The sequence below is a fragment of the Emydura macquarii genome, unplaced genomic scaffold (assembly GCF_026122565.2).
Source record: "Emydura macquarii macquarii isolate MOO-44397 ecotype Brisbane River unplaced genomic scaffold, CSIRO-AGI_Emac_v2 contig_2422, whole genome shotgun sequence".
NCBI classification, from domain to species: domain Eukaryota; kingdom Metazoa; phylum Chordata; order Testudines; family Chelidae; genus Emydura; species Emydura macquarii.
Genome location: NW_027132559.1, coordinates 1,643,776 through 1,659,395, shown reverse-complemented (window position 1 = coordinate 1,659,395; position 15,620 = coordinate 1,643,776). Strand labels below are relative to the sequence as shown.

The window sequence follows — 15,620 nt, the reverse complement described above, 5'->3', positions numbered from 1 at the left end:
AGCCTGTACCTCTGTGGTTTTCATTTTAAGACTTTTCTGTTCCCTTTTCTTTTCCCAGGTGTTCTACTGATCTTGGCACTGACAGAAGAGCTGGTGTTTGCTGTTCAGATACTGTCTCCCACTGTATCGTCATCTCAGGGCCACGTGACAGACTCTACCACTATCACAGCCATGGGGACAACACCTCGACACAAAGGCCATCACACAATAGGACCTGTTCCCACAACTACTCATTCAATTCTTCATTCAGCTCACCAAATGGAGACACCTGCCCCTTCCACTGGCCAGAAGCAAGCAACCAGCAGCCATCAGGTTGGCAAAAAGGAAACATATCATTTATACAACCAGAGTGCTTTGTATTCAGGACAGACTCGCCCTAAGGGGAAAATATTTCAGATTTTCAAAGGCAACTTCACCGAATCTACAGAGCCTTACCTAAAGACAGCACTGCATTCTCCCTTTCCTCCTTTCAGGAGCCCATTCACAAACCACCCATTTCAGCCCCAGACTGCAACCTCCAATGATCCCAATAACACTAGGCCAGCAACTACTACAGACTCAAGCTCTTCTCTCCACAGCAGCACTTTGGAAGGCCTTAAAAAAGCAGAGCAGGTAAATGGAACACAGCTTGTTATGCAGAGAGCAGATCTTACCACCCCAACAGCTGGCCCATTGACTGATCCCAAAACAGTGTCGGTACCTTTTAAACCCACACACTATGATCTATGGGATATCCTGAGCAAAAATAACTCTTGGGTAACCTTGAGTCCAGGTGCAAATGCACCTTTGTTTGCCAGCCCTGGAACTGCAACAGCAGCAGTTAATTCAGTTCAGACCAGCTTTGATGTCAACATTTCATCACCTACAATGGGAAACCCTAAAGGAACTTCCATGACACAGCATACCATGGTGAATAATGCTACCTTATCCAACAGTGCTCTCTCCACTGCACCCACCACAAGGTTGGCCAGCTCCATTTCAACAGCGGGTTCCACTGCAACAGGAAACTTCCTAAACAGACTGGTGCCTGCTGGAACCTGGAAGCCTGGCATGCCAGGGAATATTTCCCATGTCACTGAGGGAGATAAGCCCCAGCACAGAGCAACCATTTGTCTCACCAAGGTGGACATTGCCTGGATCATTCTGGCTATCAGTGTACCTATATCCTCATGTTGTGAGTTAATTGCTTTTCTTTTTTCCTTCCTTGAGATACAAAATGTGTGTAAGCCCCATGATGGAAGTAGCAGGAGCTTAACATTGGCAGAACAATTTATATGAGGTAGACAACAAACATTTTTTAGATAAATAACACATTCAGTGAGCTATGTAGCCAAGACTAGAACACTGGCCTCTCAGTGCCAAAGCGCAAGCCAAACACCTGAGCTAAAGGCAAACTCCCTTTGCTGGGATTAGAAGTGGGTCAGTTATCCTTACTGTGGGCCACTCACTAAAGTGTATCATAACTCGCCCACTCACTCACAGAAAGTCTAGAGATTACAGGAAGGCAAAGCAGCCTTACTTCACAAATGTCTAAATCAGGGATAAAAAATGTTTAGGTCCATAATCTTGGAATTGTTATGTTCAGCCCTGGGCAATACTTCAGAGTATTTCTGGACTATAGGAATAGTAATAGTTTTAAAAATTAGTATCTTCTGAAACACCAGCTTTTCAATGGTATAAAGAGTTTATCACAGGTAGTTTGTGAGCTGTTGGATTTAGTAATCAGAATGATGTGATTTTAATCTTGCTTTCTTTCTCCACTTTAATTCTGACATAGTTTTATCTGATGATGTTTAGAGAACAAAGAGTTTGCAATCTTAACTTCTAAACAATACAAAACATTCCTGTCTAAGGCCCTGCCTGTCTACACTACAAGTACAAACCATATTTCCATTGCCAGTTTGTGACCTTTTCATGTGACCAAATTACAACAATCATGGGTGCACTGTGTCCACCCAGAAGCTTTTTCACAACACAAAACTATGTCAACCACATTTGTGTGTCCACTATGTAATTGTTTGTATCAGTGCAGTCTGGGAAAGTGTAAAGTGTTATCCCATAATAATTTTAACCATTGGAACAACTTACCAAGGATCTTGGTGGATTCACCATTATTGGCAATTTTCAAATCAAGACTGGATGTTTTTCTTAAAGATATGCTGGTCTGTGTTATACAGGAGATCAGACTAGATGATCACAGTTCCTTCTGGCCTTGGATCTGCGAATAGTGCCTCAGCAGGGGATAGAGTGCACAGTGGCAGACACGAGCAACATGTGAGAGACAATATCGTCTGTGATGTCCTAGTATACACAGAGCTGAGATGGAGGTTCCACCAAACTGGTCACACATGGTTAAGTGGGCCCATCTACAGTGCAAATAGAAGTGTGTGAAACAGTTACCGGAACAGAAACATTTGCCAGCCTAGGCTGCCAACAAGGATGAAACACTGTTAGCAGCCATGGTTCTTGAGTATTAACTAAGTATCTAAGTAACATAATTAAATTATTTAATATTTAATAAATATATAATATAGTTAAAATTAACTAAGTAACGTAAGTATTATGGTATCTTGAGTGTTAGATACAAGCTATATTAGACCCAGTTTTGTTATTAAATACAAATTTAGTTAAAATAGTAGTGCAGATGGCCAAATTCTGGTTGATTCTCTGTTAAAATAATGTTGGATTGAAGTTCGTGTGAGAGAGAAGCAAGTATAGCAAAAAATAATGTGATTTTTAAGGGCCGATATATCATAACTTGCTAAAGCTAGAAACAATTCTGTGGACCAGCAGAAATTATGTCAGGACCAGAAAATACTTCCAAGCACTGGTCTTGGACTAGAGATCAGAAAGAAAAGTGTATTAAAACCCTGGGTAAAGGATGCATCAGAATGCTAAAGGCAAATGTAATCTACAGAGTCTTTTGGAGGACTTCTCATTATCCATTGGTTTCTTAAACTTTTTTACTGTAGCACATGCTCTAATATATAATGTGTTGCATATGAGCTCATTTTTACCATCGCTTATATTGCAAGTTGTGCTTTCAACAAGTCAAATTATTTGGAATTTGGCCTACGTCAATAGTGACAGAAGGTAACATTCTCAAACGCATATAGTGACTTAGGAGCCTAAGTCCCACTGACTTTTCAGGAGACTTAGGCTCCTAAATCCCAGATCCTCAAAGATGTTTAGGTGCCTAACTCCCATTGAAATAAGTGGGAGTTAGGCACTTAAATACTTTTGAGGATCTGGGCTTAAATCTACACACAAAAGTTGTGCTGTTTTAACTACACTGATATAATTAATGTGGTACAAACTCCCTAGAGTGGATGCAGTTATATTGACATAAATGTGCTTATGCTGGCACAGCTTTTTCTGTAAGGGAAGGGAATAATCTGTATCAGTATAATGCACCTTTATACTAGAATAACTGCATCCACACTACGGCTTATATAAATGTATCAGTTTTTTAAAAAACAACCCCACATCCCTATGTCACAGCTATACCAGTGCAAACTGAATGTAGACCAGGCCTAAGGGCTAGTCTACACTTAAAATTTACAGTGACACAGCTGTACTGATACAGCTGTGCTACTGTACAAATGCTTGTGTCACGTTATGTCGATGGGAGAGCTCTCCTGCTGACATAATAAAACCACCTAAACAAGCAGCGGTAGCTATGTCGGTGGGAGAGCATCTTCCACCAACATAGCGATGTCCACACAAGCGTTTATGCTGGCAAAACGTATGTTGCTCAGGGTGGTGCTTTTTTCACACTCGAGTGACAAAAGTTTTGATGGCATAAGTGCTAGTATAGACAAGGCCTAAGTCACTTTTGAAAATAGGACTTACGTGCTTCTGAAATTTTTTACCCAGAGAACTTTTAAGGTATGGTGACCACCTTTCAGTGCATTTTCTAGTTGACTGATGTGCCGCTGACAAATCTACTACAGCACCCTGCCCTTGTTATTTTCAGCCACAACAGAAATTCAGTGGCTGTAATAGGTATGAGTAGGGCCGTACCAAATTCACGGACGTGAAAAATGCATCACGCACCATGAAATCTGGTCTCTCTCCCTTCCGTGAACTCTGGTCTTTTGTTTACTTTCACCCTCTACTACACAGGTTTCACAGAGGAGATCAGTATTTCTCAAACTGAGGCTCCCAACCCACATAGGGGTCACAAGCCTATTGCAAGGGGGGTCGCAGTATTGCCACCCTGACTTCTGCACTGTTGCTGGCATTGGCGCTGCCTTCAGAGCTGAGCACCCGGCCAGTAGGCACCACTCTCTGGCTGCCTAGCTCTGAAGGCAGCACAGAAGTAAGGGTGGCAATACCACGACCCTCCCTCCCCCCACAATAACCATGCAACCCCCACCGACCTTTTTGGGTTGGTCCCCCAGTTTAAGAAACGCTGACTTAAGAGCTTTACATGTTTTTATTTCGCTGTTTTTAAATACATATTCATGCTTGGTTCTAACACTGTGAATTTTTTTTTTAATATCTGAAACAGTGAAAGTCAAGATTCTTAAAATGCTATGATTGTGAAATTTGCAAAAATGGATTGTGAATTTGGTAGGGCCTTAGGGATGAGGACGGAACTACCCTCTAACCCAGGAAGATCATCTCTCCAAGTCAAGGTTAATACACAGTGGTGGGATAATATTAGGAAACTTGCCCAACCTGTACCTGCTGCACAGATAATTAGTTCCCAGTTCGTCAATCTGGCAGTAAATTCACTTTTAAATGTTCTGAAGGGTCAGGCATTATCTATATATTGTGGCAAAAGTGATTCTCCACATTGCAGCTGTCACATTCTTTCATCAGGTCAAAGGTTCAGAGTTCCTTTGCTTTCTTTTCATTACCCTGAAGATTTAACCCCCTCTGCACACAAAAGCAGCACAGGCTCTTTTACGTGCTGGATGCAAATGTCACTTTAGCTTCATCACTGACCACTCAGCCAAGCAGCAGACCTGGGACTCAAATTTCACTCCATGAGTGATGTGAAATGAACATAATAGTAATGCATAGCTCATTAGTGCTAACTCTGCACACTGTTCAGCTACCATTGTGTTTCTAAAGAAATCTCTCAAGCAACAATACGCACCATGCACAGTGGGTATGACTGCCCTTGTGAATTATTTTGCTTGTTATATTAAAATGAAAAGAATATGTTTTCCCTGATGGAAAGATCTGTTGTGGCTCCCTTATGCCATTTCACAACAGAGGAAACATTGTCTTCTGAACCTCTCTTACATGCTCATTTATCCTCAGATGCAGTGGAAATGGACAGCTGGTACTGTAGCTTTGCTACAAAACTACCTGATGTAGCTGGGTATGTTATGTAGTAAAGACAGTGCTGCCATCTTCAGGACACAAGGTGTTTGCAAACAAATACACAAAGCCCTTCATTCCAATCTCCACGCGTAGGTGACTATATATGAAAAACAGTGGTTGTTCCTAATTTTCATAAAAGACAAACTCCAGAAATTCATATTAAGGAACATGCGCTATAGTACAGGAAAAAAATCCACCAGTCCAAGGGAAGAGGAGTCACCAGGGTTTTGGTAGGAAAGTCACTGCTTCTCCCCAAGGGTGAAAAAATCCTCAGGTGGCTACCTCAATCTTTATTGATGCTGCCCATCGGATGGAAATTTTCCAAGATCAGGAAGCAAGGGAGTAGTGGGTAGGATCTCCCCAACTCAAATGTGAACCAGTACTATCCCTAATCTGGCCTCAAAGGGAAATCCTAATTTAAACCTAATTCCAATTCATATCTCAACACTAGTACCTCAGACCATAGCTAATGTGAAGGTGAGAGTGTCACCAGATCTGCAAGTACCTGTTTTCAGGGCCACGTCAAACTTCTTACGTCTCCCTGACATATGGCAGGGAATGCCATTTTGTGATAAGTGCATTAATTAGTGCACGTTATCACCTATCATGACAACAGCATAGTTTAGTAGTTAGAGAACCAGCCTGGGAATTTGGGAACCTGGGGTTTATGCCCAGCTCTGCTGTGTGACCTGAGAGTTACTTCATCTCTCTGTGCCTCAGTTTCACCAGCTAGACCATGAGGATAAGGCTGTTTACTCCCCTTTGAGACCTACAGATAAAAAGGGCTAAATATTGTTATGTTCCCAAAGTGCCACATTAAAATGCTCTATTTTCAACTTATCACAGTTTTTGTGATGTCCTTCAGGCAGCCTTAAACATTTTTTGTCTCACTCACTCTCCCAGCCAAAATGCAGGATGTGCTGTGAAATTATTTTAAAACTCACATCACCAATCCCTCAAGTTTCAAGTACTTAAAAAGATCCTTCTGTCATTACCAAGTGACATGATTAAATGTAGAAGAATACAAACCCATGAGTCAGACTCACAGCAGTAAATTAATTTAGCCAGTTCTGCTGATGACAGAAAATGTGAGAAGGAGGCTGGCTTGCACTATGGAAACATCAGTAGAACCCAAAACATGCATGAAGAATGCCTGGGATCCAGCTCTGGTGAGCTCATATTTCATTGACTGGGAAATGCTCAAAAGTGCCTTTTGCCAAGCTTCTTCATTTAAGAATCTAGGAAGGTTTGCCATGTCGTCCATTTCTCCAAAGAGATAGACACTCCAGTCCTGACCGTTTTATGCAGATGTAACTCCAATGAATGATTGCACCACTGGAAGTGAGATCAGACTGAGATTTAGGCTGTATCTGCACTACTTGCTAGGGGTGTGATGCCCCTGCTCATGTACACATACTCACTCTAGTTCCCATTGAGCTAGCACTAATATAAATAGCAATGTAGCCATAGTGGCACTGGTAGCGGTAGCAGAGACATAGCTGAGCCACATCAAGTACAAACCTGCCTGAAACTGGTGGATACAAACTCAGCATGACTCAGTTGCATCTTTGCTGCTGCTACCAGTACTACAGCAACTACACAGCTATTTATACTAGTGCTAGCTCAATGAGTTTTAGAGCAAATATGTGTACATGAGCAGAGGAATCACGCCCCTCGCTCATAGGATAGACACAAGTCTTAGAAGTGAATCGTGTCTAGATGGAAGTAGTTGTAGGACTCCTACCTAATTCGTTGCAGAAGTTGGAGGCAGGGGATTGCAGGGAGAGAAAGGATGGTCTAATGGTTTAAGGAAGTTCTGTACTGGTCTGGAAAATTTGATTCTATCCTTCTGTCTTCCACAGAGGTCCTATGTGATGCCAGGCAAGTCACTCAAACCAAAGTGTTCACAGTTGGCCACTAATTGTATGTTTCTCATTTTCTTAGTGCCCGATATAAGAGACTTGGTGCAAGATTTGCAGAACATTCACAGCTGTGCTCTGAATATATAATATGCTATAAAACTGTTAAGTACTCTGAAAAATCAGACTCTTGGTCTCTCAAGTTGCACACTTTAAATGAATGCGGCCTTTTAACAATTTTAACCTTTCTCTCTCTGTGTCTCAATTCCCCTGCTATAAAATGGGGATAATACTGCCTTGTAATCTCACAGGAGCATTATGAAAAAATTAATTAATGTTTGTGTTGTGTGTGGTGAATAAGGTCTGGAGCCACACACTGAATAAGGAGAAAAAGAAATATTGAATAAGTACTCATTCACTGAATGAGGCAGTGGTCCTGTGAAAAATACAATGTGATTATGTAATTAAAGACTATATCATAATGCAGAAGGGGGGCAGAATAAAGGTAGCACAGATATCCTTAAGTGCTATTTCCTAATTTTTGAGTGTTTGATTTTGAGCCCTTAAAGTTCTTTTAACATAGTTTTTTTTGGATGCAGTAATATAATATTAAATAGTGAAAAGGGCAAACACAGCCCTTGGATGCATAAGCAAGGGAGTATAAAATAGGAATAGAGAGGTGGTATTACCTCTGTATTTGACTAGTAAGACCATTACTGGAATGCTTTGGTATTCACACTTGAAAAATAATACTGGAAATTGGAAAGGGTTCAGAAAATAACTACAAGAATGATCTGAGGTCTGGAAAACTTGCCTCATAGTTACAGTCTATGCAAAAATGGAATATAAAAGAAGAGAAAAGGTCAATCAAACTTTCTTGAACCTCAGAAAGGGTTCAGGTAAATTTTTGAGCGAAGGCTGGAATTGGTTCGTATTTTATCTGAACAGAGTCATCCCTCACTAAAAGAAATGTGATGTTGCAGCATTAGTTAACCAATGCTAATTTCTAGTCCTCACTAGAATACAAGAGACATCATAAAAAAGGCAAGATGGAAGCTGGGATTCTTTTTTTCCTGTTTTACTCTATTGTCTTTTGTTACCACATCTTTCCAACCCACCTTTAGTGTGTTTCATCCATTTAGGATTTCCTATCTGACAACCTAGATCAGGGGTTTGCAAACTCTGGTACATGAGCTTGATGTTCCAGCCATTCACTTCACAACCATTTTTTAAGAAGGCGGCTTGTGAATCAGTAAAGTTTGGGAGCTGCTGGCCTAGAGTGTATCCATGGAAAAGTCCTGGGCACATTCTGGGTGTCTCCATAATACAGATAATAAGATCACAGTGGACAGGTACCTTCAAGCACTCTGGTAAATGGAACACTAGATTAGGACCCAGCAGAGCTCGGTTCTATTCCCAGAATTGTGAGTTGGGAAGTCGCCTATACCTCAGATTTCCCATCCATATAATGGGTATAATACTGCAGTTATACCCACTTCTATAAAGTGCCTTTAGATATGTTGATTAGAAATGTTATGTTACATGACATTTTAAAAAAAGAAACTTTCACCACAGTTAACACTTTTTGGCACACTGGTTGGCAGACTCAGCAGAGAGGCCAAGGACTGAGTGAGCAGAGAGACAGAAAACCCCTTCATAAAACAGGTCTCCTCCTGTACAGTTGAAGCACCTTGAAAAGACACCATAGGGGATCTTCCATTGCTGCTATATTTAATCTGTAATAAACACAGGACTTCATTCTTCTGGCCTTTCAGTCTGACACCTTTTCTGAGCACTAAGTGCTTGATCCACAAAGAGACTTAGGTGTGCAATGCCTAACTTTTAGGCACCCTGCCTAGTGGAATCCACAGCCCAGAGAAGTGCTCAGACTCTCTATACAATGCATATGTAGAGCAAGGCACCTAAGAAAGTCGATTCACAGAAGCCAGCAAACAGAGCTGGAAGTCACCCATGGTAGCCAGTAGGAAATGCCAAGGCAAGGGGTACAGCCTGAGTGCCCTCTCACAGGCTTAGGCGCCTCCCTCCACTCAGGATTCACAGCTGTGAACTTTCTCCTGGAGTTAGGCACCTAAGCCACATCAGTCCTTTCTTGCAAAAAACAAACCCCCCCCAAAAAACCCTAAGAAGGTGGGATCCTCATTATATCTAATAGCTCACTAGTGAGGTCACTTTCCTGGGCTATGGAAGACCTAGGTTTGAATCCCTTGCAAGGTCTGATTGGCGTGGGGAATGCCTACTTTGAGAATTCTGGTGGGGCTAGGCCTGAACATGGAGATGTCAGGATACAGGTTTCTGGGGGCATGTTAACCGGCAGAAATTTAGATGCCATGAAGACTTTACCAGTGGAAACATAAGGGTCTAGGGCAATTCCAGGCCCCAGAACAGACCCGCCCCCACCTCTTCCCCACCCACGGGTCACACCTGCTCCACCCTAGGCCCTGACCCTTCCCCCTCTTGGCCCACTTGCTGCCGCATCCCTTCCCCCCTCACTCAGTCCCCCTCCTTTCTTCCCCACACACCCCTCTCCCCCAGGCAGCAACAGGCAGGTGCAAGAGGCCAAGCGGGAGCTGGGAGGGAAGAAGTGATGTGGCAGGCAGAGAGGGATGGGGCTTGGGGTGGAGTGTGGATGGGTCTGTAGGCTGAAGAGGCCCAGGTCCTTTAAATTTGTCAGGCCCCTGGGCAATTGCCCTTTTGTGCATGTTCCCTCTCTCGGGGGGCCTGGCCTAAGGACTTTAGGCACCTCCAGGGTTAGGCAGCAACTGTGTAGGAGTTTTGGGATTTCAATGTCACTGAAATGTTAGATTTAGGCACCTAAAGTGACAGTTTGGCATGTAAGTCCCTTTGTGGATATAGCCCCATGTTCACATTCCAAAAACATAATGGAGGGCACAGGAAAAAAGAAAAGTTATGTCTATACAGAAAGTATAAGATAGTCCAGGACACATTTATGGTGCCATTTCCTTTTGGAATGAATACAAATTGCTCACTGCTCATAGTGCCATTGTCTTTCCAGCTCCCAGAGCCTAACCTGATATTTCACGGACAACAGCAACATAATTGTATAGACTGTAAACCCTAGATTTTCCAAAGATCTGCACGGAATGTAACCATACATCTCCCACTGACTTGAATGGGAGGCCTGTAATTAAATCCCCAGGCAACTTCAAAAATTCTATTTATCTTGGGCATTTACAAAGTACCTGTTATGTAGCAGCTAGGAAAATTGAAGGAGTACTGTGTTATTATGCTCACTTTATATAGCCTAACAATGGGGATAACTAAATGTTCTGCTTCACTTTCCAGTCTTAACATGCCTTCAGGGCAGATTGGAGACATCTAGTGGTTACTGACACTGGTTGAATAGTCTGAAAGGATAAGGGCCCAACTGTGCAATCTTCATGACTGGGAGTACTTTCTCAGGCAGAGCAATTCAATTGACTTGAGTGTAGCTGCTCAGGCAGTGCTTACTCGCGTGACTAAGAGTTGCACAATCAAACCCTAAGGAAATTCATGCACTGAGAGTGAAGTTACTGGTAATAGATAAATTGAGGGAAGTCTGGATAATAGTAAGCTTCATAATGGCCTGTTGTTTTGAAATGTGCAAGCATGGTAGGAAATTTTTTCCCATTATTTTAATAAAGAGACTTACAGTATAAGCGTGTCTTTTGCTTTGACTTAGACAGAGACTGCCTGAACTCAACACATGAACAATTCCTATATTCTAGCTCATTCTGTTATTTTAAACAGAGCTCTAGCCTGACGTTTGTGTACTGACATTTTATATGAATAGATGGGATGTGAAATTAGATCCATGGCAAATAGGTAGTTGCTAGGTTTATCAAAACATACAAAGTATCCCTGACCCCTCTGCATGATTTCCTTTCTCTTAGGTTACAATTCTAATAAGTAACTTTAGCTGGAACTGAGAAATTTCCCCCTAATTTATGAATATTTTCTCTTGTTTCCTATGACTAGGGATTTAGACAATATGGAGTACATTTTCAGAAGGGCAGTCTGCTTTTTATAGGTGCAAAGGAAAGTACCTTAATCAGTAAGTGCTGATTGTGGGTGTAAATTAGGTAGTTTAAAAGTACAAATGCTTAGATTTGTGCCCACAATTTATTTTTGCAGGTGTAAGTTTTGTAGGAACAAACTGAACCCACAAAACAAAATATGGACCTGATCCCCACTGAAAATTAAACCCCTGTGCGTGCTTAAATTTCCACAGTTATATGGACCATTGAGATTAGTTCATATAGCAAAACGAGTTTGGCAGGCTTAAATAAAATTGCTCAGTTTCTAAAGCTTTTTAGTAATAAGAAGATTAAGTCTCTCGATCCAAATCAAAACAGATGTAAGTATACTACAAGCAATCCTGGAGAACTCTTTCTCTACCACTTTGGGTTACAACAGCATGCTATGGAAATTGATTATATTCACCCTGCTAGCAATAACAATTCCCATATCACTGTATATGTGCTGTATGCTATTGCCGGAAGCATGTGCTTTTACAGTTGAACATACAAGTTTGCAAACTTATCTGTATTTGAGATAGATTGGAGGTGTGTGTCTGTCTACATATCTAATTTATGATCTAGTAACATACTTCTCACTGGAGGATCTAAGCACTGCATAGGTAGAACAGATCTATGCAGTGAAGTGCGTAGTGGACTATGGAGTATAGTCCATGGAGTGCATAGGACATGGAGTATTCTGCTATTCTTGAGGTTCTAAGAAGCTATTTGTGATTTATATATATCATTCCAGTCATGGTGCAAAAGCTTGAGCAAAAACAAGAGGATTGGGTCTTGCAGCGGATTCTAAAGGTGACCTCAGAAGGAAAGTAAAAACTGCAACTTCTGCAAAGCCCAAAACATACTCATTGCTCATTTCAGTAGCATCTTACTCCACAACATCAGTGGTACTAATCATGGAGTAAGACACTAGTCTATGTAAGGATATTCAAATATGGCCACATAGCTTGGAAAACAAATCCAAGTTGCTGAGTGATTTCCCACAGAAGTAATCAAATTCTTCTCATTTTTCTGTTAACAGCAGTTCTGCTGACAGTCTGCTGCATGAGAAGGAAGAAAAAGACATCCAACCCAGAAAACAACCTGAGCTACTGGAACAATGCTATCACCATGGACTACTTCAACAGGCATGCTGTAGAGTTACCAAGAGAGATACAGTCCCTTGAAACTTCAGAGGTACCATAGTTGCATGGTAACAAGTCCAGTGACTGACAAGCATCACTGAAATCATACTAGATGTATAATATTAATAAACCCTTTGAAACTTTATGTACATCCAGGGAAACAGCCTTTCAAAGAGACTCCACCCCACTGTGATGTGATGACACACCTACAGTATCTGAAAGATTCTACGCCCTGTTGTTAGAAAGCTCTTGCTGTGTCCTCTAGGACAAGTTTGTTCCCTTTGGCTGGGTCTTATTTTGGGTTTACAGCTGAGTATATCATTCCAATCAAGGAGTGGGAGTGGTTCAGGGTGTTTGTGATAGTCGTTTGATTTGTGCCATTTATTGCCTATAGTGGTTCATCTTAATCTCTGTAATCTGCCCATATATCATGATGATGGCATAGCGAAAGTTAGTAACATAAAAGATGTCTGAACACTCAGCACTAGGTTTCTGTAGCTAGTCCTGCAATAGTTTCAGGGGTACATTCTACAAGTAAGTGAAAATTGTAAACACCTGCCAAAGAGATTGTGAAACCCTTACTTACACTGGTGAGTATTTACTCAAGCAGTCCGATTGACTTTAATGGAACTAGTCCCATGGGAAGAGGCTCACTAGTGTGAGAAGTGTTTAATAGCCTGGTCTCAGGAAATAGAGGAATTGGTTGACTTATTTTAAGGATGTAAACCTAGGAATGATGGATGAAATTAAGCAAAGGTAAACGTTGGTTTAAACTAGACAAACCTCTTGAGAGTAGTGTCTGTTTTAACTCAAGTTGGTTGACTGAGTCAGTTTTGGGTAAGCTACAAACATTTGTGTCCAGGAACAAACCTTTGTGGAGTATCTAGACTATCATTTACAGTACGGTTGGTTAACTTGAGTTAACTGGCAACTATCTAACTCAATTTAAAATCAAACCACAAACTCTACTCTAGACATACCAAAAGACAACTTCCTAATGGTGAGATTTGTTAGGGTATGGAACAGTCACCAAAATGAGAGATGGAAGGGAAGAAAGCCCTATCGTTTGAGTTATTTAAAACTGAATTGGACATAGTATTAGAGAATATATTGTATGTGGACTGCTAATGGTCCAAGCAGCCAAAAACGCATCTAAGGATCAGTGTAGCATACATCCAGGGCCCAACTGAGGTTATGTAGGAGCATCGAGATGGATAGATATAGATATAAAATAAAGCAATCCTTTGAAAAAAAATGCGTGGCTATTTTTTGCCCTGATTTTTTTTAAGTGAAGATTAGTTTTTAAAAACTAATTTCTATTGATCCCTACTCCCTACCCCAGTAAGTAAACTCTGGTTTGGGGCTCTGCACCGTCTAATTTTATAAGACCATTTAGCCAAAGTCAGAATTGGAACCATAATGTTTCTTTGCTGTCTTGTCACTAATTTAAAGTGGAAAAGGAGCATACTCCAGTGTTAATGACATAGATATTTTCTGGATAGCATATCACCATATATTGGCTCTTGTTACATTAAAAAAAAGAGGCTGAACATGTGTCTTTGAATTCATTCCCCCATAATTCCCTTGTATGCAGACTTGGGAGAGTCTCTCCTATAGCTGACTGGCTGGGAATCCTGGAGGTGAAATTTCACAACATATTATTTTTACAAAATTTAAATAAAGCAAAATTACATAGGGCCAAATTCTGTAAAGTGGCCTCTAATTTTGGGCTCTTCAATTCTTGGGTGGCCAAGCTGAGTAAATAGTGGCCTGATTTTCAGAGTTGCTTACAACCCACAGCTCCCATTGACTGCTGTTAGAGCAAAACCTCTGGAAAGCAAGGCCTGGTTTTCTAAAGCTGGATATCCAGAAATTGGGGCACCCAAAACTGGGGACAGTTTGAAGACTCTGGACATATTGTGTCAGCTTTAAACTGTATACCTCTTATAATATAACCACTTTCCTTTATATTCCATGAACACACACAGCAATGTGCTCTGATATATACTGAGGGTAGATAACAGCATTTAAATAGCTCATGTTTTTTTTCTCTCTTTCTCCTAGGACCATCTGTCTGAGCCACGCTCCCCAGCCAATGGTGATTACAGAGACAGTGGGATGGTACTTGTTAACCCCTTCTGTCAAGAAACACTATTTGTAGGACATGAGCAAGTGTCTGAAATATGACCCCACACCTGCCCTTGTATTGCAGCTCCATCTTTAGTGTCTCCAAATTATAAATAAATATATATATTATAAATATAATCTTTGTGTAACCCTGAATTATGAGAAATGTTTTCAGCTTTTTTTCCCCCTAAGAATTGTCAGCCTCTTTTTTATAAGTGTGGTAAAACTTTACAGAGCAAACTGTGGCTTTATAAAATAAAGGTATTTCTAAGCAAAACACCTATTGAACCAACTGCTTTTCCTACTGTCATTTACTAAATGCTTATACAGAATGTTTAGTTAGTATCACACCAGGTAAGATTAGCTTCACTGAATACAGTGCCTATTTGGTACTGCACCCTAGCTTGGTGCTGGGGCAACCTGCATCTGTGATTCCTCTCTCTGTCTCCATGCGCAACCTTTCCAAGTGACAGGCCTCTACTGCACTTTGCCCAGAGTGGAACTCCACAGTTCACTCCACTTTAGACAGGATCACTAGTCTACAATGCCCTGTTTCACCAATTGTATTTACCTCAGCCTGCCCAAATTGGTTCAGGTCTAGCTAACAGAATCTTCTCCAGGAACTCATAACCAGTATGAAAAGCAATGGCTCAGCTTCTTCAAAAACAAATATGATTTGTTGGTTCATAGAAATTTAACAAGCGGACATAAACAGGGCTAAAACAATAAGAATTTGAACACACTCTTTCTTACCAAAACTTCGTCTTTTCTTGCTAGTTTAAACAGGCCCATTGCTTATTCAAGTCTGAGGATCAGCTTGCATCTCTCTAGACTGCCTCTCTACGTCTCCTAGAATTCCCTGTCTACCAGGTGCTTTTATCAGAACCAAAGCTTTTTGTTTTTGTGTCCCACCAGGATCTTCCCCCCCTCCTGGTGCTGCTTTGAGCATAGGTGAAACTTGAAAGGTAATGACAGCTGTATGGTCTTGCTGAGTACTGATAATAGGACTTATCTGAAATCACGAACTGTTTTCCAGTTCTTGCTGGAATTAATACTGGTAGTCACATAGCCAGCAATGCAATAACATTCATAGACGCTTAGAAATGTAGGGCCGGACG

At 41.2% G+C, this 15,620-nt stretch overlaps 1 protein-coding gene and 1 long non-coding RNA gene across 5 annotated transcripts in view; one reads left to right on the top strand and one right to left on the bottom strand.

Moving 5' to 3' along the window:
* TMEM108 (transmembrane protein 108) overlaps positions 1 to 14,794 on the top strand; it is a 238,885-nt gene extending 224,091 nt beyond the window's left edge. For all 4 annotated transcript variants that reach the window (XM_067561753.1, XM_067561754.1, XM_067561755.1 and 1 more), the window contains 3 exons: positions 59 to 1,174; positions 12,273 to 12,427; positions 14,440 to 14,794. In XM_067561753.1, coding sequence (XP_067417854.1) covers positions 59 to 1,174; positions 12,273 to 12,427; positions 14,440 to 14,562 — 1,394 coding nt within the window. In that variant the 3' untranslated portion in view covers positions 14,563 to 14,794. The remainder of the gene's footprint in view (positions 1 to 58; positions 1,175 to 12,272; positions 12,428 to 14,439) is intronic.
* LOC137162196 (uncharacterized) overlaps positions 1 to 15,620 on the bottom strand; it is a 95,801-nt gene that overhangs the window by 40,773 nt on the left and 39,408 nt on the right. The window lies entirely within an intron of this gene.